Genomic DNA, 23,715 nt, shown 5'->3' with positions numbered 1-23,715 from the left:
GGGAAGATGTCAGCTACCGGCATAGCTCCAGAATTCTCATGACTGTTGACTTCATTCCCTATTTTCATCATTGACATGAAGCCAAGTTCTTTAGTTCATTTCTTTATATTACTGCATCGACAATGTTAGCAAATACTAACATCCAGCTTACTAGCCATGGATCAACAAAGGCCAATTTTGCCTCCTGTTTCACTTTCCCACTCTTTTTTTGCACTTGATGACTCGACTCAGCTTCCTTGTCTCAGGTGCTCCTCAAAGACCAGGGTCCACATTTCCTCTCTGGCACTCTCAATTTCTGATGACTTGCATACCTCCCACATGATCTACCTGTGCCTGCTAGTTGGAGACCAAACGCTGGTGCATCCTTTCTGGTTGCCACCCAGGCCAGCCCACACTCGTTGTCCTTGAGGTGTGGCTTAGACCATGTACTCTTCTTTTTGACATGAGTCCTACAGTGCTGCCACTGAAGGAGTCTTCCCTTTGAGCTCTCTTACCTGACAGCGCAGGATTGGCTGGTGCTCTATCTTCACTTCCTTTCTTGCACGGAATAACACCTGGACATTTGTGGGCTTTTCCGTTGTGGTCAGTGAGCCCTTCCTGGGTTGGACTGAGATCATAGAATTTACATTGGTCACTGAAATCCCTACGGGGTCCACAGAAAAGCTGAAAGACAAGAATAAAAGTCACTGGAAGTAGTTATTTAGGGAAGCCAAGACACTAGAGAGGAGACTCCAGACTGTTAAGAGACTGCAGTGTCTTTTGCCTGCTTAAATACGATGCCTAGCAGTGTCCTCTGTGCCTTGGACTCTGTGACCACTCCTCTTTAGCCAGGGTTGACAGGGCCAGGGATTAATGCTGAGGCAAAGATAGCCATCTCTATCCTGTGATCAAGAAGTGACCTTGCAGGAGATCTCCGTCCAAAAGGGACATTTGATGCTGGGTAAGGATCAACTAAATTAATTACTCTCTCTTTCTTTCCCTCTGTCCCTCCTACCCGCCTGAGACTGAATACAGTACACAGAGAGGGAACAGTGATGCAGAAGAAGGGGATCTAAGAAAAAAGAGAAAACAGGGGGCAGAAGCCATGCAACAGAGGCACTCGGAAAGGGAGGTCATGGCCCAGTGGGGGTGAGGTGAGAAGCCAAAGAGAAAAGCTGACTCATGAGAATGACAAGGGGACTGGAGAAGGAGCAGGAACTTAAGCTGAGGTGAGACGCCTGGAGGTGCTGTGGGAACCCAAATGTCATCTCCATGTCCCAGGAGACCTGGTCACTCCTGCTGCATGCTGGGTGCCTGTGCTTCCTCACCTCCCTGCACAAACCCCTCGTCACCTGTTTCAACCTAAGGGTGACTCTGTTCCATGTAACCTAAGAGAGAAGAGCTAATACCCTGTCATTATCTGAAACAAAACTCGGGAATGGGTAAGATTCCATTTAGCTAATTCCAAAGTACCAGTGGCTCCCTTCTAGGTTTGTTAAGCTTTTACTTACATTTATTTATTTCAATCCACAGTTCTAACTAACAGTAGTACTGAGGTTGGACCTCTCTAATTTCAGCATCCTATGGGCTAAAATGAAACCATCATGAATACACTGAATTTCTTCCAAGTCTGCTAGGGAAAGTCCTTTTATAAACTGTGAATTCTACTGGGGGAAACATGCTCTTTCACAGAAATCTATTGGCCATGGGTGCTGGCACTGCCACTGAGGGTTGTGTGACCCTGCTCTAGTGACCTCCTCCCTCTCCCCCACCCAGTGCCACTCTTTCCTCCTGAGGAATCTCCTTTATTTAGTGTGTCATTTTTAATCTCAAGAGATGAGACTTCTACTCCAACAGGCTTCTACGAGTTCACTTCTACGAGGTGCACTTCTACTCCAACAGGCTGCATTTGAAATGTATAACACAGTGGTTCTTAAAATTAAAAAAGAGAAGTGGAACATCCCTTCTTCACATGAAATCTCATGTGGAATGTCAACTTACGAAACAGGGAAGAGCTAAAAGGAGGGCGGGACCACCTCTCGCCCCAGCATCTCCTCCTCACAACCTGTCCCCCTCAGTCTCTTCCCCTACCCCAGACCCCTGTGACACCATGTGCATTCACAGGGCCCTTAAGGGTCCCTATAAAGCCATGGAGTTGGGAGCACTGTAAAAATCTCTGCTGTCTTAGCAATTGAAATTCCATTCGTTGAAGGCAAGAGAGGCTAAGAGCAGAAATGATTCTTATGATTTCCACAATCAATTATTTTTCTTAAATCTCCCAGACACACTCTTCTCTCCATGAGTGGACACAGACGACCCACATGCCTGCTGGTTTTCAGGTTACCTGAACATGATCTCGTATTTCCCACGGTTCTTCAGTTGTAGAGGCTGCTTCACCTCCTCCATGACCCTCACAATCCCAAAATCGAGGCCTCCTTCGGCTCCTGCAGAGGCCAGGGCGGGGTTGGGGATGGGTGAGAGGGGATGACAGAGAGAAGCAGGGGAACTTCCTATTGACATTCGCATGGAGAATTCATGATGACAATTTCAGAGAATTCGTTTTCTGAAAACATCATGGCTAGAAAAACCTCTTCTAACTGAGTCTTAGTAAGCAAACAACAGACCCTGCTCTCACACCCAGTTCGACAGGGCAGTTCCCTTTGGCTTCTATCCTAGGACCACTGACCTTCCTTTTATGTCTCCCATTAGCTAAAACTTAAAAAAAGAATTTGTATCAGATGTTTACTACGCACAGTTTGGACATTACACATAAATTTATATTGCTTTACTTAGCGTTACATCGTAAGCATTTCCACACATAAAAACCCCTCACTGATGTGATCTTAATGGTTGCATAACATATCATGATATGACTGTTCCATAATTTACAGTATTATTCCTACAATATCTTTGTACACAAGACTAATGACATCTAGGCAAAAATGTAGCTATAACTTCCTATGAATCCTGAGGACACCTATCGGAGATAGGAGGGATAATGGAAAAATGCATGCTAAAGTGAGGGATCTAACTTAGGCATTGGGGCAGCGTAGCAGGCAGAATGATGCCACCCCTACCCCAGCCCCAGTGATGTGCACTGTCCTAACTCCTGGAACCCGTGAATATGCTAGTTTACATGGCAAAGGGGAAGTAAGGTATCAGATGGAATTTGGGTTGCTTATCATCTGACTTTAACATAAAGAGATAGATTATCCTGGATTCTCTGAGGGGCCAATGTAATCACAAGGATCCTTAAAAGCAGAAGAGGGAGATGAAAACTCGAGGACCATTGAGATGGCAGTGTGAGAGGGCTTGACCCGACCTTGCTGGCTTTGAAGGTGGAGGAAGGGACGATGAGCCAAGGAATGTGGGTGGCTTCTAGAGGCTAGAAAAGGCAAAGAAATGGATTCTTGGCCAGAGCCTCTAGAAAGAAATGCAGCCCTGCCAAAACCTCGATTTTAGCCTAGTGAGATTCATTTCAGATTTTCTGACCTATGGAACTGTCAGGTAATGAATCTGTATTGTTTTAAGCCACAAAGGTTGTGGTCATTTGTTATAGCAGTGATAGAAAACAGGCAGGAAGACAGGTACTCACCTCAGATGACTGTTCAGAAAAGAGCTCTGTGAAGTTTATCCTTGTGACCCGCTCCCCGCTAGCCCTGTCATCTCCAGTTGAGATCCACAGTAAGGTTGCTAACATCACTCAGGCTTAATTCCTCCTGCTCCCCAACAATCCCTAGTCTTCCTCTTTATAGGAAATACATTACACTAAAAGATGTGACTTGAAGGGGTCAACAGACCTTTGGGGAAGGTGATGTCCAAGGCGATGTCGTAGGACTCTGCAAAGACCATGATGTTTTCAAACTGAACAACTCCCACAATATTCTCCGTGTCTAACACCTGTTGGGGTAAGAAATTCTTCAGTAAAAGCAAGACCCACGAGGTGTTTGGAGCCTGAATTATGTAACATGCAGTGGGGATCAAGAAGATGTGGTATGAAATATTTTAGAAATGTATTTAGCTTTTGTCTTCATTGAGCATTTGGTAGGATTAGTGTTGTTGCTAACACCCTTTGGGGAATGCTGGTGTAGACAATCAACATAAGAATGAGGAAAAGAGGCTGCATTTTCTGTCATTTTCTTTCTGGTCCAACTACTGGGTTTAAATCATTTGCATGATTGTTGCTACATTACTGAAGATTGGACTGTGAATATACATTACAGAAAAGTATTCTTTAGAACCTTTAAAAAAACCCTGAAGAATATTTTTCTGACAGTGGCAATAGAAAACTTGTATATACTTAATCATCTTTGCTCTACTAATTTTATAAATCTCAATTGTTCTGTTCTTTGTTTCTGGCTCAACGTGTGGAAAAAGTGCTAGATTTTTCATATAAAATAAGTGTTTAATGTTTCTCTTTTAAAAATTTCAAATGTTTTATTTATGTGAACATCATTATTAAAGTTGGAAATGTAAAAAAATATAATAATAATAATAAGCAAGACCGCAGCCTCCAGTTGCTCGGTGTCCTCTCCATTGTCATCCCTGGTGGTAATTCCTCCCTGAATGTTCTGAGGAACACCTACACTGGCGTCAGATGCCAGCTGGCCTTACTGTTGACTCTTGAGACCAACGAAGGGGTGATAAAGGGTCTGTATGTCAAGGTGAGGAGCCTTTGGGTAGTGGGCATGGCTTTCCTGCTTCTGCCTGAAGGGCACCTGCCTCTCTGCTGAAGCCTCAAGTTGAAAAAATAAGTCACCGCTCCCCATTACTTATGTTTTGGATGCCAAGTTTTAACTCAGAGATTCCATCTTTTCTTTCATCAAGCATTTAACCAACGTCTCGCAGAACAAATTGGACCGACTTCCATTTTACCTTCTTTCTTTTGCTGCCTACCCTCTTACAGAGATGACAAGAAGAAAGGCTGACAGGAAAAATAGGTCAAAGAACTTGGAACTTGGACTATCAGCTCCAGAATTTACATAGTACTTTTCTACTGATAGATGCCAAGTACCCAAAACATTTTATTCCCTTTGCTTCTTCACAGTGTGTGTGTGTGTGTGTGTGTGTGTGTGTGTGTGTGTGTGTGTGTGTATGGTTGATTAAATTTTGTAATTGAAGAAAATGGGGATTAAATTTTATAATTGAGGAAAATGGGGAGGACAATTTAAGAGGTACACAAATAAAAAAATGAGTTTACCAGGACACTTTCCAAAGGGACCAGAAAGCAAGGCATTTCCTTGGGTAGATGTTGAAGGGATACAGTCTATGGGAGAGAAGTCTTAGGGCACTTTGGGGAGCCTGAGGGGAGACGCACTGTGTCTGCTTTCGCTGGAATATACAGGGAGGCCATGTCAGTTGTTAAAATACAGAAATGTTTCTATAATGGCTGGGAAACAGCTGTTACAATGACCTTTCCAAATATCCCTTTGCTGACTGCCTCCCACACCGCCTCTACTGTGAGAACCTGGAATCCCCATGATCCAGCAACCGAAGGACAAAGCCAGTATAGCTGGGACCCTCCACCAGCCATGTGGCCTGGGCCCCCTGTGCAGAGATCTGTGTTCACGTGGAGACTGGTGTTACAAATTTTTGACTCTCACCTTTGGGCTCACACACATTCGTGGATTGAATAAACCTATCAATATATGTTTTCAGCTACCTAAAGTCATGGGTAGGTAATAAGAGAGACTGATCCATTCACTGGATCCAAAAGGTAAGAAAAGGATTAATTTGTGCAAATTACAGGGAGGAATCTGAACTCAACCCAAGGAAGAACTGACAGTCAGACCTGTTCAAAGGAAGATCAGGCTGCTTGGAGTGTTGGTAAGTTTTCTATCCCTGGAGGTATTTAAGGAGAAGCTTGGATGACCCCTTGATTGTTGCAAAATTGGTTCAAGCATCAAAGATCAGTGATATTTGTTCATTCATTCATTTGCCAGATTCTACCAAGTGCCCTCTACACTCAGGCCTGTGCTAACACTAGGGTACATGATGGGGTAATGGGTTGAATGGTGGTCCCAAAAAGGTATGTCTATGTCTTAATGCTTGGAATCTACAAATGTAATTTTATTTGGAAAAAGAATCTCTGCATAGGTAATTGTTAAAGATCTTGAGATGAGACCATCCTAGATTATATAGGTGGGCCCTAAATCCAATAATAAGTGTCCTTATAAGAGACAGAAAAGGAGAGGACACAAGCAGAGAAGAAGGCCATGTGAAGATGGAGGCAGAGACTGGAGTGAGGCAGCCACAAGTCAAGAAACACATGGAGCCACCAGAAGCTGGATGAGGCAAGGAAGGATTCTTCCCTAGAGGCTTCAGAGGGGACATGGCCCTGAAAACACCTTGATTTCAGACTTCTGACCTCCAGAACTATATGAGAATAATGTCTGGGGTTTTAAGCCACTCGGTTTACGGCCCGTTATTAGAGCAGCCCTAGGAAACCAACGCAGAGAAGGGACAAGTCAGGAGAGATCTTGCTCCATGGGCGTTCACATAAGAAAGGAAAGAAAGAAACAGGATAACATCTGCAAGGTAGTGCTCTGAAGGACAGGAGACAGGGTGAGTGAGTGACAAATAGGAGATTCCCACGATGGGAGGATTAGGGGAACCCTGTCGAAACAGTGCTGTCTGACAGATCCTAAAGTAGGAGCCATCTCCCCACAGAGCCTAAGGTTAGTAGGAAAAAGCCGAGAGACCATGTGCTGGGAGCCGGTGAGCAAGAACGAGGGTGGAGAGATGTGCAGATGTAGAGGCAGGTGGGACTTCAGGAGCAGGTGATCCTGGGCTTTGTTCTTATTGCAGCTGGATGCCAGCAGAATGCTTTAGGAAGGACAATGACTAACATTTTGATGATCTCTCTGGACTCTTGTGGGGACTACAAAGAGGGAAACCAGTTAGGATGCCTCTGCAGAAGTCCAGGTGATAGATGCTGTGGGTGGACGAGGGTGGTGGTGGCAGTATAGACAGAGAAGTGGATGGACAGGAGACACATGCGAGACATAACTGACGGGACTTGCTGGAGGACAAGGTTGGAGGGGAGGCTGTCAGGAAAAGGAGGAATTAAGGATGATTCCTAGGTGTCTGTGGGAACAACTGGGTGAAGGGTGACCTTTCCCGAGATAGTAATGTGAGAGGCGACTGGGTTGGGGTGTGAAATCAGGAATCTAATGCTTGCTTAGGGACAGTAACACCATTCATTCATTCATTAGCTCTGCGCTGATTGAGTGCTCTGCTCTTGGCACTGGGAAATCAGCCATCAACAACATTGCCTTTATGGAGCTTCTAGTATGTGCACAGCAAGATATTGTGGGTTGGAGGTTGTCAAATGGGGATCTGATGGGGGTGTGTAACAGGGAGACCTGGCTTAGCGTGTGGTGTGTGTATGTGTGCGTGTTGGTAACATGGGTGTTTGTGTGTTGGTAGTGTGTATGTGTCAGGGAACCCGATGTGTACATATTTCGACGACCGAGTCTGAAGATGTGCGAGGGCTCACCTCCAACCGAATGGTCTTCTTGATATTGACAGGTTTGGAGGGCTGGAAGTGCAGCTGCAGGCTGTACTCGCCCTTGGGCGGGATGGTGCCCTGCATCATGGACGCAGTGAAGTCGTCGCCCAGATGCTCCAGGCTGGTGACCCGCCAGGCCACGGGCAGTGGTGTCACGTTGCGGAGAACAACTATCTTGGACTCTTTTCTGCAGGGACCGAAAGACATTTTGTTAGTTGCAAATGATTTTGATTTATTACGGCAGGTCAGAAAAAGTAATTCCGGTTATTTCAATCATTGTTTAGTTCACTAATCGGTATTTATCAGGGAATGGGTCCTGATGGTATTGATTAAAGAATGAAGGATCCATATAATATCAACATTCTCTCCCAGCAGCCCCAGACATAAACATTCTCTATTTAGAATAATACGATTCCAGTGAATGAATATGTAAGTTCTAGTTTTGGTCTAATGTTTTCTGTTTGTACTTTCTAGACCTAATATTCTTAACTTTTTAGGATAATGGACTGCTTTGAGAATCTGTAAAATTCTAGTTCTTCTGAGAAAAATGCAATTATGTGTACACTTTAGTAGTTGATCTTGGTGGGGATGGGAAGGGGGCGGCTTGACCCTGCTGAAGTTCAGCTTGAATCAACAGGGTTACTATCCATCCTGATTGGTACCGGACCAGAAGTTTCTCATTACACAGGACTTTCAGTGCTAAAACCTGGAAAGTCCTGAATAAATCAAGATGAGTTGGTCACCCTAGAACTAAATATTCTTTAAATTCCATTCCAGTCCTGGTGTCACCCTGAACTCTGACCTATGCAGCAGGAGACGGTCAAAATGCAATTGCTTGGGTTCCAGCTCCAGTTCTGGGCGGATCCCCTGGCAGCTTAATTGGAAGATGGCTGGCTCGGGGTTCTCCTTGATGCAGCAGACGATGCTATCTTCAAAGACTCCAACTGCAGTGGGGTAGGCCCATACGTTCAGCATCTAATGGAAGAGTTAAAACAAAGTACATTTGTACTGAGAATGCCAAGGCCTCACAATTTTCCAAGAAAGCCTTGCCCTGGTAGGCTAGTTTCCACGGGACTGTACCTGCTTCTCACTGGGTTTTAGAATCATGTTGTTGGGCTCCAGGAAGTAGGTGCTCGCTTTGACATCATTCTGAAACGAGAAGAACACCTCCACGACCATTGGGGAGTTGTTCAGGATCGTCAGTGTCTCCATGTTGCCTGGGAACAAGGACGACTTGTATCTGGAAATGAATGAGAATTAGGGCTAAATTAGGGATGTGGGTGTGAGAAATGACTGAGAGCTCAGGTGGAAAAGGAGATTGTCAGGTGCAAAGCAATTCCAAAGGACAGCGTGGTTACACTGTGGCTAAGAACACAAGCTTCGTAGTTATGAAGACTTGTAGCTGTGACCTGATTCCCCAAAGCCTTGGTCTCCTCATCTCTAAGATGAGATGATGACGCCTCTTAGGATTTCTGTGAGTATTAAAGGAAATAGTGCACCCAGCTCTTAGGATAGCTGTAGATATTAAATCCTCGATGAATGGTAGTTATTATTGCAAAGAATCCTAATTGGGAAATATACAGCTTTACCCTTCCCAGTGCCTATACTCCCAGGAGTGATGATCATTTGAGTAACTTGTCATTTCACATCTGTCTTAGAGAGACGGCCTCATTCACCGCCTTCTATACCCACACAGGATGTTACTGTTCCACCGTGGATTCATTTGGCACTGTTCACTGGCACTGTTCCTCGGTGCCTTAGGAAGACAGACACAGAGTTGAGCAGCATGGGCACTGGAAGCTGCTCAGTTAATGACTGAACAGAAAAGAAACCATGGAAAACACAAGAAATGCCAGTCAAGATGCGCATCATCAGAGATCACAGCACAGGTCAGGAAGGCAGGGCACCATAGTAACCGCTGGTGCCCAGAAACAGTCAGAAAACCTTTTTGAACAGGCTGTGGTGGAGCAAGGAAGGAGAGTGCATGGCAGAGACTAACTCAGAGTCAAAGAGACAGAACACGCTCCGTGTGACTGCCAAAGGGGATGGGGACTGCCTTCACATCCAGCCGGCGACCACCACCACCCAGCCCCGCGCTAAGTTTCACGTGCACTATCCAGCGCGGTCTTCTCACGTCTTTGAGATGGGTGCTACCATTTTCCCATTTTGCAAATGAGGACATTGAGGCTCAGTAAGGTTTAGAAGAATACATGAATTATACCTAGTTGCACTGGTCCTTGGGCCACTGCAATTGTACACCTCCTGGATCAGCGCTGTTTGGCCCCAGATCCTAGCTAATTCCAGTGCCGTCCTGAACACACGCCTCTCTGAATGGCCGTCATTTCCCTGACTCCTGGGCTTCGCTCTATCTCATGTCCATCAACTTGACCCACACTCCTTCTCTCTCCTAAGCCCTTCTGCTAGGCTTGAAAACCCTCTCCATTATCAGCAAACCCTCTTTACCTTCACTTTCTAGTTCAGCATCTCAGGAAACAAACTGAAGGTGTTGAAGAAATGGAGAGCAAAGATGGCTCATTAGTTCCACCAAGTTAGCACAGAAATAGACCCTCTCTGCTCATCACAATAAATGCTAGATTGAATGAAGACATGATGAGACCTTGGTTCCCGTGGTGGTCTCACCTGCCTGTACAATAAGAAATTTGTATATAACCGAAAAAAACTAGTATCGCCCAAAATGTATGGTCATCAACCTCACCTAGGCCTCCAATTCTACCTGCTAATCTTACTTTATTTCTCCAATATTCTCCCTCTTCCACTTTCCCCTGAAGCTGTTTCATACCTGCTCCATTTCCTCAACGTTCCTAACTTCCCTCCACTTCGCTCCCTGTTAGTAATGACCTCACCTCATTCGCTAAGGAGAACACAGAATAGTTGCACGGGAACCTCCTCACTGCACCAACCGAATCTGTAAACCTGAAGCGCTCCCACCTCTGTCCCTCTTCACACGAGATGACGTCCCTCTTCCCGGCAAAGGGCAGCTCTACACATCCCGTGGTGTTGTCTCAGGGAGCTGATGGCCCTTACGTTCTCCTGAAACGCCAACCTTTTCCTCCATACTTCCCCTTGGCATCCAAACATTGCAAGGACAACGGTGTACGGACAGCCTTCCCCAGACTCCACGTCTCCCTCCCACTGTCAGCCCCTCCAGCTCCCTTCACAGCTGAGCTTCTCCAAAGAGCTATCTTCATGCCCTGTCTCCGTTTCCTCACCTCCCGCTGACTCCCCAGTCACTTCACTCAGGCTTCATCCTCAACCACCCCGAAAGGGCTCCCGCTAAGGCCCCTTGGGGACCCCATGTTGTTGAACCCCGTGGGCACTGACGTCCTCATCTCCTTGCCCTCTCTACAGCATTCGGCACTGCTGACCACAGCCCCGTTGTTGCTCCACGATGCCACCCTTTTAACTGGGCCCAGCGGCAGCCCTGGCCCTCTTGCTCAGCTCCTTTGCTGGCTTTAACTCTTGTGAGTGGTGAAGTTCTTCGCGGCTCCATCTGTGGTCTTTTTCTCCGTACTGCATCCTCTCTTCTTAGGCGACCTCGCCCATGCCCATGGCTTGAAGACAGGCCTCTGTCCTCTGAGAACCAAAGCTGTATAGCCTATTCCCTGCTTTATGTAGCTACTAACTCTCTCTGTCTTCTAAGAGTCTATAACTTAATGTATCCCAAATGAACTCTTGATCCTATCCTTCCCCCACTGAAATCTGGTCCTCTTCCAGGCCTTGCCATCTGGGAAAATGGCACCCCCATTCATCTGAAACTTGGGGTACAATAACCCAGTTCTCCTAATTTGAGGTTCAGGGACAGAGGCAGCATTAGTAAAAACTATGTCTACATAGGAATTCTGCTTATATTATTCATGAGTCCAGCCCGGGGGTCTGAAATCTGCTTTAAGATAACAGAGCACTTACTTATCTCTTGATTTTCCACAAAGCAGTGGCCCGAAGTAAAACCTCTCCATGCTCATAACATACTTCTTAAAGATGATTTCGTTTGTCTTCATGTCCATCTTCCGCTGAGGGAATACCACTCTGAGTACAGGGGCGGAAGAGAAGAGGCTGCCTGAGTGGAAGGTCAGTGCCACCACCAGATGCTTACATGAATCCAACACTCCCTGTTCAGCAAAACCTCCGGGTGTAGGACACGGAATGATTCGTAATGTGAGGACCTTTGTTGAGCCTTATTCCTGTTCCCTCCCTTCTCCTAGCCCCAAGCAAAAACAGTCCAGTTTGAACTTGAGGAAAAAGATTCCCACTGGCGCCTTTTATAACGAGGGGCTGATGATAGAGCTTAGTTGGATTTCCTGTTTTTGTGTGTCAGCTACAAAAATTCCTGAAAATTCCTATTGGAAGCTAGTTCTGGTGAATATTAACTAGCTTCTGAGTTCCTTGTCCAACATGGCTCCTTAGTCAGAATTACAAAAAAGCTCCTCTTGGTGGACAGCTATGAAAGGCCTGCCCCACCAGACTGCTCAGCCAGGTGCCTTTATGTGGTGCACAGGGGACTCAGAAGAAAGCCTGCCTATGGAGAGTCACACCTGTATTCATATTGTAGGCCAGAAAAAAATCCTACAGTAAACATACAATTTTTAAAAATTTGCTTAACAGTTAAATAAGCAAACTAACGTGGCAGAAGAAGACTTTCCCCCTCTTCATACCTGTTACCGCTCTTCCTCGGTCTCACATTATTACATCATTCCTGTGGCTTAGTCACCGCCCAAGATGTCGAAGCCCAGTACATGAGGGTCCAGGAGGCTGTCCTGGTTCCACATTAATATTAAGAGCTGCCTTGTTCAAAGTAGCATGAGAAGAAACTAAAATGTACCTGTCAACCTTTTCTTTTAAAATAATATCCACTTACTTTGGGTCTTGGCAAATGTATGGGTAAGTGCAGACACCGCGGCAATAGAGCTGGTACTGGCGGCGAGTTCCGAGGATCTCAAAGTTGAACGTCTGGTCGAAGTTCCCGAGATCGCTGGCAGAGAAGTGCACTCGCAATGTCACCTCGCCGTTGGCTGGCACTATCCACCGGAAATGATTCAGCCTGCAAATGACCACACAGGCTTTTAAAGTGAGAATGCTTCTCTTGCACCAAGAGAAGGCAGGACTGCTGCCTGGGAGGGGTCCCGTCCTGTTGGGGTTAGGCATGGTGGTCCGTAGGGCCCCACAGGCAGAACGGCCCTATTCCCAACTGGTGCAGTGACAGCTGCATCATCAACATGGGGCATGGGGCTTCCGCGTTTCTCTCCATGGGTTGCTCAGAGGCCCACCTGATGAACTTCTCCTGGGAGTGCTCTCCAGAGAAGTTGTTCTGCTCTATGTCTGACAGGGGGGCAATGGTCCCAGAAGTTCCTCCAGAAAGTCCCTTCCTGTTGAAGGCCATGCGACGTTTGTCCTTCTGAGCCTCACGGGTCTGATCTAATTTTTCTTTCACTTTCTGTTTGTTCCCCTTAGATGAGGCTGTCTGCTCCTCCTGGACCTTAATTAAAAATGAGCACAGGGTCTTAATTACTCATCTTGCATACACACAAACGAAAGACAGAGCTGCTGCAGGTTTAGGACGCTGGCGGTGGCCTGGAGCAGAGTAGGGCTCAGCTTACCATATGAGAGTGGAAGACAAGAAGTGAAAAGAAGTATAGTGCTTTCCCTGGTACGCCATTCCCTAAAGACAGCTTGAAGCTGGCAGGGCGTGTGTTCCCACATTGCATTTTGCTATTGTGTTTCTTTAGTAGGTTTTAATCTAGACTTCTCACTCCCTCCCAATCACATTGAATTTTTGGAGAGACTCTGTGTTCTTATAAAATATTCCACAGTCTGAAATTTTCAACCTGTTCCCAAAGTGTCATCTAGTTTATTCCTTTATTCCCTGTATTTTCTGGAAACTGAAAATTAGGCTTATAAGCTTAACTAGATGCAGAGAGGACGCTGTGTACATTACACTCTATCACAAGAGGAAGCAAATAATGTCATACTGACCCACGATTACAGACATAGTGTGTTCCAGTGGCTGGAGTGGTGCCTGCCAGATCTGGCCATAATAAAGTAGATGTCACCCTTTACAGCTGGCCGGTCACCTGTGGGATGATGCTCTAGCTCGCCTGAATGTCTTGTTCTCCCCAAACCACTGCTTTTTGTATCCATTGGCACTTTTTTTTTTTTTTTTTTTTTTTACTGGGGATAACAGAATAATGTTTTTCTAATTCTTGCATTCTTTCTATAATTTTAGCTGTCATTCTTCTAGAATGAAGAGCTTTCCTTTGTCAATTGGAGATGAACTAGAGTTCCTCCTAAAATGGTTAAGTTAAAGAATGCTTAACTCTTTCCTGCTAATGGCCGTTTTTCAGAAAAGAGGTTGATGTAATAGTCCCCTCTGATGTTGGCAGTTTTTCCCTCTTTATCTTTTTTATTTGGACTCTGCTCCAGTAAGGACTGCCCACTGATGCTGCTCACTGCAGATGCTGATTTCCTATTTATTTGTAAGTTGAAAGTTGAGGCAGTCTCTGTCACCTGCTTGAGCTATAGGGAGGGTCTGCAGGTAATTTTATCTGCTGCTAATTTTATTTATTCTTTGCTGATGGGCATGGTTTGTAGGAGGCTGTGTGGAGAGATTCAAATTTTGGGCCACCATACTCTGCTGGGAATAAAACGCCCCTCTATAATTATTAATACACATGCCTTTTGCACATTGGTGAAATCTATTTATCCTTTGTGATTTATTCTAGTAATTGTCTATATATTTTCTTTTACTTTACATAATTTCATTTTGACTGCTTATATTTTTAAATCAGCTGGGATTAATTTTACTGTATTGTGCCAGGCGAGGAGATAAAAGTGACCTTACCCAAAATCTCTGATCTTCTCATCATAATTTCTTCAATCTATCCTTTCTGCAGTGGCATGTGTCCCCTTAAACTGTGTCTGTTGATTCTTGTATTCTTATACACTGTGTGAATTACTTAACTTCACGAATACATTCTACCATCTTTTAAAAAAGAGCTAGTTTTGTTTATTTTTTTTCTTGCAGATGAGCTTCAGAGTAATCTGACAAGTTCCCTAAACCATCCCATGGAGACTGGAAAGGTTGGAAGATGAAAACCAGTCATTTTCAGTCTCCTCTTGGGAAGCTGGAAAGGTCAGACCCAGGGAGGGTGTAGCTTAGAGAGGCTCGCACGGGGTCCTCAGGCAGGGTCCCCAGAGAGTGGAGGGAAAACACCTCCGTGAGCTGACTCCCAGCACCACAACCAGTTTCTGGCCATGTGGAAGTCAACACTCTTCCTGCCCATCTGAAGTCCTGCCAAGGTCAGGGTGAACTGCTTCCTCTTTACCTTCATAGAGCCTATGGCTGACAGCTCTGCTTCTGATTCCACTTCTCTCTTCTCCTCCAGCAGAGAGAGCTCTTCGGAGGGTGGAATCACAAACACGAAGTGCTTCAGGATTTCCGTTGTGGCCAAAGGCAGCCGCTTCACAGGGTAGGTGATAATTGAGAATAAGGCAGGAGGCGGGATTGGAGGTCCAGAGGAACCCAGACCCAAGAGGTCTAGGATCTAAAGGAAAAGCCCATTGTTAACTTCCAGAGCAGAGGGCAGGCTGCCCCTAACTGTCCTCTAACCGCATGTGTCAGGGGAGGGGTTTGTGAAGGGCCTCTGACACAGCTCTGCACGTCTTTCCTGACCCCCCATGCCCCCAGACCAGGCTGAAGCTCTTGCTGTAGGCTACATGCTCCCTTTACCTCTCTTATCATAGCTTTTATCACTTTATTGTGACTGTTTTTGTCTCTGCAAATGGACTGTCGGCTCCACTGGGACAGGAACCAGGTCAACATAAAACATACAGTAGGCACTCGCTAAATCTCTGTTTAAAGACACCAGCTCTTAAGATTCTGATGTCTATAGTTGTTGCATCTATTTTCAGATTCTGTGTTAATTTTTCTTTTATCTTTCAATATTATTTTCTTCAAAGGTCAGATAAAGTTAGGATCGGAGCAGGTCAAGTACAGCAAAGAAAAGAAAGCAAAGGTTCTGGGAATGGGGGAAAGGATGGGCCTGTAAAGAGAAGTCGAAAAGAAACTTGAGAGAGAAGTGATTCCTATGGCATTCTCCCATTCTGCTCGCTGTTGTTTTATAGGAAAATTCTGTCCCTGGACAAAAGGCTATAATAACATCCCCTGCAAACAACGGCCAGAGGTGGCTTTGGGTTATGTAACACCTTTTGTTTTTAGGAACAATGAAAGGCTATCTAATAGTATCATTTCTGTCCCCTGTGGGAAGTTTGTGGGAAAAAGATTTTAGAATCCTCAAGACTCTTGCTTCACTCCAAAGTACACCTGCCTTGTCAGCCCCGAGCACCAGTGTTGTCAGTATTAAAATCAGTCCTACATGTGGCTTTTTATGAGGTCAGATGGGGTAATTTAGATCTGTGGAACTTTCTATGGATTTCCACCAAGTAGAAAAGGTCCTTTTAGCCCTTATTGTCTTATCCGAAGTGGCATTAGGGATTAATGGAATTCAGGAGATATGACTTTTATGTGGAAACGCTTTTACGATGATTAACATGGTATCCGCTACCTGACTTGTTGCATCTCCATCCCGGAGGAGAGTCTGTACCTGATCCACCTTGGGAAGCCTGTCGCTCTCCAGGGCCTGCTTCCAGTTGACGCCTTCCAGGTCAGGAGCCTGAATGTTTATAAACGGCACACCGAGATCCTTCTTCCCTTCGTGGTCCTCCTCCTTGTCCCCCTCTCCTCCATCGCTCTGCTCCTCCATTGCCCGGAGCTTCTCCAGACGCTCCCTCTCGGCTTTCTCCCGCTCCAGGCGCTCCTTCTCGGCGCGCTCCTTCTCGGCGCGCTCCTTCTCCGCGCGCTCCCTCTCCCGGTCCTTGCGGCCTCTGCGCCCGCCTGATGGAACCTGGCGCTGGTCGTCAGGCTCGTGCGGCAGGTCCTCGGTCCCAGTGTGAGGCAGCTGAACTCCCTGCTTCCGGTCCCAGTATGTGAGGATGTTCTGGATATCCTTCCACGTCAACTCGTAGGTCTTAAACTTCTGGGCCAAAGGCTTGTCAGTGTCCTTGGGGAGGTCCGCCTCACTGTCCTCTTGTTCCAGGACAGGAGGAAACCCAAAGTTGTTATCTATCAGTTGGTTCTTTTTCCTCCTGTTTAGTTCTTCCTTCTCAGCCATTTGCTGCTCCTTAACAGATACTTTTCTTTCTACTGCATCCATCTTGACCTCTAGTTTGGACAAAGCAGGAATCTAGAAGGCAAAACACATAAAATATGCTTAAAGAGAGAGCAAATCCAATTCAAATAAGAGCGAGAGGATGATTTGTTTTGTAAGAAGGCCTCACAGGATTCCAGGCACTTCTTATACACACTAAGGTTGTGCCTAAGAATCACCTTGGGGACCTTTATCGAAATAAATTCTCTGGTCCTTCCTTGTTATAGATCTGGCTGGGGCCTGGCACTGTACGTTTGAAAAAGGTGCACAGTGACTTTGATGTGCACTCCTGGTTGAGAGCTGCTGTTCGGCAGGATCAACAGGAAAAGATCACCAAAATGGTGTTGTCCCCGCTTTCAGGGGTCGTGAGAGGCCGGAGGGTTGTGGTCACTGCCTCTCGCTCATTCACTGGAACCAGTCTGCACCTTGCTGGGAGCCTGGCTTTAGCTTCACCCTCAGAACTCATCGTGTTGAAAGAGCGGCCATGCACACCAGCCGGCTACACCCCTGGGCCATGACAGCCGCCCTGGGCGTTGCTCTGGCTGTTCTACCCCTCCCTGGCACAGTGCGCAGAGACGTGACCGCTAAGCTTGGCAGGCCGATACACTGTTGGTACTTGTCTGCCAGGACAAGCTTATGCCAAAAGGATAAGCTCTTGGTTGAGCACAGGGACCCGTTGACTTTGTAGCTCGTTAGAGGCAAATCTTTACAACTAGCCTATTTAGCACTATCCAGGCGACTGCAGGGGACAGTGGGAAGAATTAAGGACTGTGGTCAGACATAACTGGGTGAGGCCCTGGAACTGCCACTTCATCTCTCTCAGCCTCAGATGGGGTTCATGTCTCTGCGCCTCACTGGGTGGGCGGGATGCCAAAATGACAGGATTACATACAACATAAGCGCAACACGTAGCACACAACCCGTGTCCGACAGATGTCGGTCCCTTTCCTCCTACCTTCTGCCCTACCACAAAATCCAAATAGTAGTATTAGGTCAATTTTCTGGAGGGGAAATGTGCTTGATTGGTTGACTGGTTACAGTGGCTAATCCCTCTGCTTTTGCCTCTTGGTAAGGAGCGAGGGAGGGCCGCTACCTGCCGGTTCGCTGTTTGAGATTTCTTTGGGGGCAGTTCCTCCTTTACTGGTCCTTGTTTTGGTTTCCTGATCTTCCTTTTTTGCTCATCCTCTTCCTTCTGCCGCTCAAGCTCCTGCTGTAGCCTCTTTTCATGCATCTCCTTTGCCAGTCTCTCCAGCTCCCTTCAGGAAACCAGGTGGAGAAAACTGAGTTCAGGGGCCTCCTGCCTGAGCCCCTCCCTGCCTGGGACTGCCTGGTGGGGGGTCATGGGGCAGAGCTTTCTTGGGCATAAAAACAAAGAAGAAAAAACAAAGCTGGGTAACTAGGAGGGAAGGAAGGAATTAAAGGAGGGAAGGATGGATCACATCTTTACATGGTCTTTCACCAAAACTGATGAACTGAAACTCGCCAAGAGGAGTTCTTGATTAGGCTGATTTCTCTTCCAACCTTTCATAAGAGAGCAAGGCGAGGGGTGAAAATAAGCTTGATGTTAGTTAGCACTTTTAAAAAGCAGCTTTCAAAGATTGTTCTGGTATCAGTACAGATGAGGCCCAGCTTCCTACACTGTTACTTAATGCTCGGACAACAAGAAATGGTGTTTTTAACAGCAGTCCCTACCACGGGTCGCTGGGAACCACAGCGTTGGATCTGAGAGCCACATTCCTTTCCTCCAATCTCTCTAGTTCCCTTCCTACTATGGATTCAGCCGTCCTTGCCCTGCTGCTAACAGCGGAGAGGGCACCAAGGCTGGGCACAAAGATAAACAAATGTGGAGGGGACAGCATTTCTGAAAATATAAAACCCATCTATTTTCATCTCCAGGAATCCCTGGCTGTTCTTGCTTGCTGTGGCTCTTCACCCACTGAAGCTGACTCATCATTATTTCATTACTGTGTGTGTGTGTGTGTGTGTGTGTGTGTGTGTTTCATGTGTGGGGGGGAGGAGGAAGAAGGGAGAGGAGAGAGGGGGAGAGAGGCAGAGAGAGCGAGAGAGAGCGAGCGTGCGAGAGATCAGACCTGTAGTTTCTAAGCCTACCATAAGATGAATGCCTGGAAGCAGTGGCCTGGATGAGAAAGAAGAGAGATCCTTTAGGAATCCCAAGCCAGGCTTTTCATACCTGTGGAGGACTGGGCATTTTTACAATGGACAAATTAGGAGAAGAGCTGAGGGTATTCTGCGGGGGCAGAGAGGACACAAAAGCTTTTTTGGAGTCAGTAGGAGGAGTCTGGAGGTAGAAGGAAAGGAGAGAAGGAGAAGGGTTAAACTGTAGGCAATTTAACCCTTAGCTCCACCCACTCCAATGTCTGGGATCCTGGGGGGTGGGGGAACAGGAAATAGAAGCCCCCTCCCTGGCACACTTCTTGCCCAGGCATGTTTGAAAGTCTGAGGGCAGAAAGGACATATGTCCCACTGCCACCTATATCTGAGAGTCTGAGATAGTGGCCCCGAGTCTCCTGGGCCCTAGATGATATGGTGGAGATCCAGTTTTCCCATGTGATCCCCAGCGATGGGGACAGAAGGTGGCTGAGAGTACTGGCTTGGGGATATTCCCGGGGTCTGTGGCGAACTGCCCAGGCTGTGGGTCAAGTGGGAGAAGCTGCCAGATTTCAGGGATGGACAGCACCACCAAAGGCTAAGGCAGCAGCCAGGGGAGGAACAGAACTGGCTGAGTTCTGGGAGGCAACCACCATGCCCATGTCAAGACAGTGGACCCTGGGTCACAAGCTGTGGACACCGGAGCACAGAGGCTGATGAGCCACGACTAGGGGCCAGCTGTCAGGGTTGGGGTGAGGGAGCCAGTGGAAGCCCCAGGATGGCACTGGGGCCCAAAGCTCCTCTCCTGATTACATTACATAGCCTGGTCCCAAATGCGACCCCCCACCCCCCGAGAGCGGGAAGGAGAGGAGAATGGGAATAATCCTCAAGACTGCAGCAAGCAGCACCCAGGGTAGACAAGATGCTTTCCTGCTCTCAGCAGGCCATCCTCCTGGGGCCCCGGTGGCTTCTGGTGCCCCCTGAAGGATGAGCCCCATCTCCAGGACAGTCTGTGTGCCCAGGGGAATTGCTTCCGCTCAGGCTAGTCCTTGATTCTGACCTCCTCTTCCTCTCCCTGAGGGCCTGCTGAACTTCTCGATTGAACAAGATTTTCTCCTCCTCTGTCAAGGCCTCGTATTCTTCCTCATCCATTTTTTGGAGACGCTCTTTCTCTTTCTCAAGTGCTTCCATGCGTTTCTGCTCTGTGCAGGGGACAGAGACAAGAAGGTGAGGAAAAGTCACTCATCAGCTCTGGTGCAGGTTCCGCCACGGCTCAGCTCTCACTCAGCCTGAACGGGCTGTGCGGGGTCTGTGACGGTGAGATGGAGCTGGTATGGCAGCAACGTCCCTAATCTCTGTGGGACTTCCTTCCTTCGCACAGTTCCACAAGATGGTCTCCCTCTGTGGGAGGCTGAATAGTGACCCCAAGTATGTCCATATCCTAATCCCCAGGACCCGTGATATGTTACATTATGTGGCAGAAAGAATGCTTCATATGTATGTGATTAAGTTAAGGACCTTGAGCTGGAGAGATTTTCCTGGATTGTCTGAGTGGGCCCCGTGTAAGGACAAAGGGCCAGAGTCAGAGAAGTGATGTCAGAGAAGGTGAGGTTACGATGCAGCGGAGGGAGAGAAGAGGTGACAACAGAAGCAAAGGTCCGAGGGCCGTGAGGTGGGGACTATGAGCAGGCAGCCTCTGGAAGGTAGAAAAGGCAAGGAAAGGGCTTCTCCACCAGAGCCTCCAAAGGGACGCAGCCCGGCCGACACCTTGACTGTAGGACTCCGACCTCCAGAACTGAAAGATAACAACCCTGTGTTGTTTTAAGTCACCAAGTTCATCTTAATTTGTTACAGCAGTGATAAGAAAAGTAATGTACCACCCGCGGACTTTACCCATTATGAGCGTATGCCACCAAAGAGCTCAGAGTGATGGAACCATTTGCATACCAACGGGACCATCTTCTGCACCCTGCAAATTCCAGGTCCAGAAGCGGGTTCACACTCAGCACAGAGGCACTCAGCTTCTTTTTCACACTTTTCCATGCAACAATCTCACCTTACATTCTTGGTCTAGCTTTGGGCTCAGAGATCTGCATTCGAGTCCATTCTTTGACTTTTACTAAGAGGTAGAAACAGATAAGAATAATAATAATTCCCCCTTCATAGGGTTGTTGTGGGGATCAAATAAGCGGTCATGTAAAGCACCTAGCCCAGTGCCTGGCACATTCAGAAATGTTCAATAAAAATTAGTTTTTAATATTATAATGTTACTGTATGCTGTATCAGGGCTTTTTAGAATGCAGATGATTTAGGGGAGAGGAGCCTATATGCAATTGTGAAAAACTTCAATCCACAGATAGTTGAGAAAATGAAAAAAGATACTTTCTTTCAAGTTGATCATTACGGGGTAGTGAGCTTTCTGGAAAACTAGGAACTTGGAGGCTGAAATACTGCTGGAGGATGCCTGCTCATTCATCTTAATTACTTTTTTCTGAATGAGAATATAAGGAAGCAGTCTTTGAGTTCTGTGTAAGAACTAAGACAGCTAGGTGTCTGTAAATATTTCCTTTGATTTGTGTAGACTATTCCAAAAGAGAGAGGTGAGGCTGAGCGAGGAAGGGCAGCGATGTGGACGGAACGGAGGCCGGGGCAGGACTCTGCCTCCCAGGGACAGTGTCGCCTCCTTCCTTGGGGGTCAGAATTTGCTAGGTCTGCTTCTGACTAAATTGGAAACTTGTTGCATTAACATTTTCCCTCTCCTTCCCTTTCTCTCTCTCTCTCTCTCTCTCTCTCTCTCTCTCTGACTGCATATATATCCATTTTCAATCAGTGAAAATTTTCCAGGCCGCTGGTGTAATAACAGAAGCAGTAAAGGCTTTAGTGATATACAGACCTTAGTGATCTGCTATGTCATCTTACATAAGACTTTTGATATCTCTGAGCCTCCTTTTCCCCATCTGTAAGATGGAGATAACATGCCATTTAAAGACATCTAAGTGCACAAAAGGTCTGCTGCAGTGCCTGTTACGCGCTAGGCTAAAATGCAGAAGTTGTTTCGTAAAGTTTAGCAGCACTCCTCTATCTAGTTTCACAGGAGACAAAACCAACCAGCTAATCCGTCACCTGAGTCAAGATGGGACCTGTGACGTGTTCCCCAGGTGAGTTGTAAGTACAGAGAAGCCGACTATGAAGACTTGGGGGGGAAGGGAGGGGAGCGCGTCCACTGTCAGAAGGGCTGAGTTCATCCGTCAGTCCATAATCTCTCAACGGTGCCCTCCTGTCTCAGTTCCCTTTCGCGCAGAGCAGAAATAAGAACTCCCAGCCACCTCACGGGGCAGAGGTGGGGCACAGATGCGGTGGCAGGTATAATAGTTTCATTTAAGCCCAGTGGGTTATCACATCAGGGAAGCTTTTACACAAGCCTAAAGCTCTGTTTAAAGGAAAGACCTGGTCGGGCCTACGGAGGACAGCCCAGGGGGTGTGGGCCTTGCCTTCTTGCTCCTTTTTGGCTTTCTCCTGGGCCTTCATGGCTGCGTAATCCTGGACCATGGTGAGAACATAGATGTACTCCCGGTTGCCGATCGCCTTCAGCAGGCAGAGGAGAGCGATAGCTGCGTTTCGAGCAAAGAGTGTCTCCAGGCCATCAAACACCACTCCTCGGCAGCAGTCACTCAGCTGGAACCAGAGAGAGCAGACAGTCACCATGGCCACCAGACCATCTGTTCTCTGCAAAGTTGCTCGTTCTTTCGTTGGTGCATTTACTAGGGCTGCAATTGGTTCTGCAGACCTACAAGACCCTGACGAGAACACCGCTGAACTGCCTGCCAAATTCAAGGTGCTGCTATGAAATAAAGAGAAAAATAAAAATATTTTATCAGTCACGGAAGATCTTTATCATCCGTATTTGTAGAAAAATGGATTTATTCTGTCTCTATAGAAATGAAGAAAACAAACTAAACGTTAAAGCGAGCGTCTGGGAAGCCCCGTGAGATTCGGGGAAGAGAGATGCAAAGGAGAGAAGTCCCCACGCGCGGAGCACTGGGCGGCAAGGTCAGCACAGCGGCTGGGCCGGGGCCGTGTCTGTCTTTCTTATCGGGATTACTGCCTTGGAGGGAAATGATTTTGATACCATTAACCACTGAGGGGCAGCAGCTGCTGCACTGCACTGCTACTCAAAGTGTAGTAGGCCGACTGGTCAGCACTGGCCAGGAACCAATTACTACTGGTGTCTGATGACACAAGAACCTTGCGTCAGAATGTAAATCGACGACATCACGAAACACACTATTTAGTTCAGCTGCCATTTTTCTTTGCAGCAAGACTTTGTTGATGAAGGAAGCAGTGCAAGCTCCATATCTCATCAAAGACCAACCCTTTGAGCGGCACGGCTCTGCTGCCTGGCTTTGGGCTTCACCAGCGATTCTCAGCCTTTACTCTGGGTGCATGAACCACCTGCGTACTTACTAGACCACCTTGCTCAAAGCAGTCGAGAAAGATAGTACCTGTAACACAGTGGCATTCTAAATCTTAACATGCCTCATTTCCGGTGATGACATTCCTCTTCCGGGAACCTCAAGTCTAATTTTGTTTTATGTCAATGGGCAATTAATATTGTGGCCCAGTCTGAAAAACCAAAGCGAACACAGAGCTCTGGGAGCTGGTGAGCACTTTAGCGCTCTGTAAATGGTAAGCAGCCAACAGGCCTAAGTGGTGCCCTCACAAATCTTCTGATCTTGTTTTCTTCTCTTTAACTACATCACACTTACGAAAATAATAATAATAAAAAAGGAAATGATTATTGTGTTTCTGACTTTAGAAGTAATGTCATTGTAAAATAATTCAGAAATGAAGATTAAAAATCTATAATCCTGCTATCTGACGATAACCACAGTTGAC

General features: G+C 46.8%; 1 protein-coding gene across 15 annotated transcripts in view; it reads right to left on the bottom strand.

The window, feature by feature from the left end:
- HYDIN (HYDIN axonemal central pair apparatus protein) overlaps nucleotides 1-23,715 on the bottom strand; it is a 335,404-nt gene that overhangs the window by 50,924 nt on the left and 260,765 nt on the right. For 12 of the 15 annotated variants that reach the window (XR_005650472.1, XM_039852028.1, XM_039852026.1 and 9 more), the window contains 14 exons: nucleotides 22,311-22,494; nucleotides 19,880-20,021; nucleotides 17,804-17,966; nucleotides 16,108-16,746; nucleotides 14,830-15,048; nucleotides 12,775-12,983; nucleotides 12,366-12,548; nucleotides 11,417-11,536; nucleotides 8,570-8,729; nucleotides 8,292-8,464; nucleotides 7,478-7,676; nucleotides 3,780-3,879; nucleotides 2,324-2,423; nucleotides 495-663 (listed from right to left, as the gene is read on the bottom strand). Coding sequence is in view for 14 of the 15 variants with exons in the window: in XM_039852028.1 (XP_039707962.1) it covers nucleotides 495-663; nucleotides 2,324-2,423; nucleotides 3,780-3,879; nucleotides 7,478-7,676; nucleotides 8,292-8,464; nucleotides 8,570-8,729; nucleotides 11,417-11,536; nucleotides 12,366-12,548; nucleotides 12,775-12,983; nucleotides 14,830-15,048; nucleotides 16,108-16,746; nucleotides 17,804-17,966; nucleotides 19,880-20,021; nucleotides 22,311-22,494 (2,760 nt within the window). In the remaining variant the exon portion in view is untranslated. Of the gene's footprint in view, nucleotides 1-494; nucleotides 664-2,323; nucleotides 2,424-3,779; nucleotides 3,880-7,477; nucleotides 7,677-8,291; nucleotides 8,465-8,569; nucleotides 8,730-11,416; nucleotides 11,537-12,365; nucleotides 12,549-12,774; nucleotides 12,984-14,829; nucleotides 15,049-16,107; nucleotides 16,747-17,803; nucleotides 17,967-19,879; nucleotides 20,022-22,310; nucleotides 22,495-23,715 lie in introns of those variants that run through there. The other 3 variants (XM_039852035.1, XM_039852039.1, XM_039852040.1) reach the window with 3 other exon arrangements.

The sequence above is a fragment of the Pteropus medius genome, unplaced genomic scaffold, assembly GCF_902729225.1.
Source record: "Pteropus medius unplaced genomic scaffold, Ma_sr-lr_union100, whole genome shotgun sequence".
Classification (NCBI taxonomy): domain Eukaryota; kingdom Metazoa; phylum Chordata; class Mammalia; order Chiroptera; family Pteropodidae; genus Pteropus; species Pteropus medius.
Note: the sequence above shows the minus strand (reverse complement) of the source record. Positions and strands in the feature narration are given on the sequence as shown.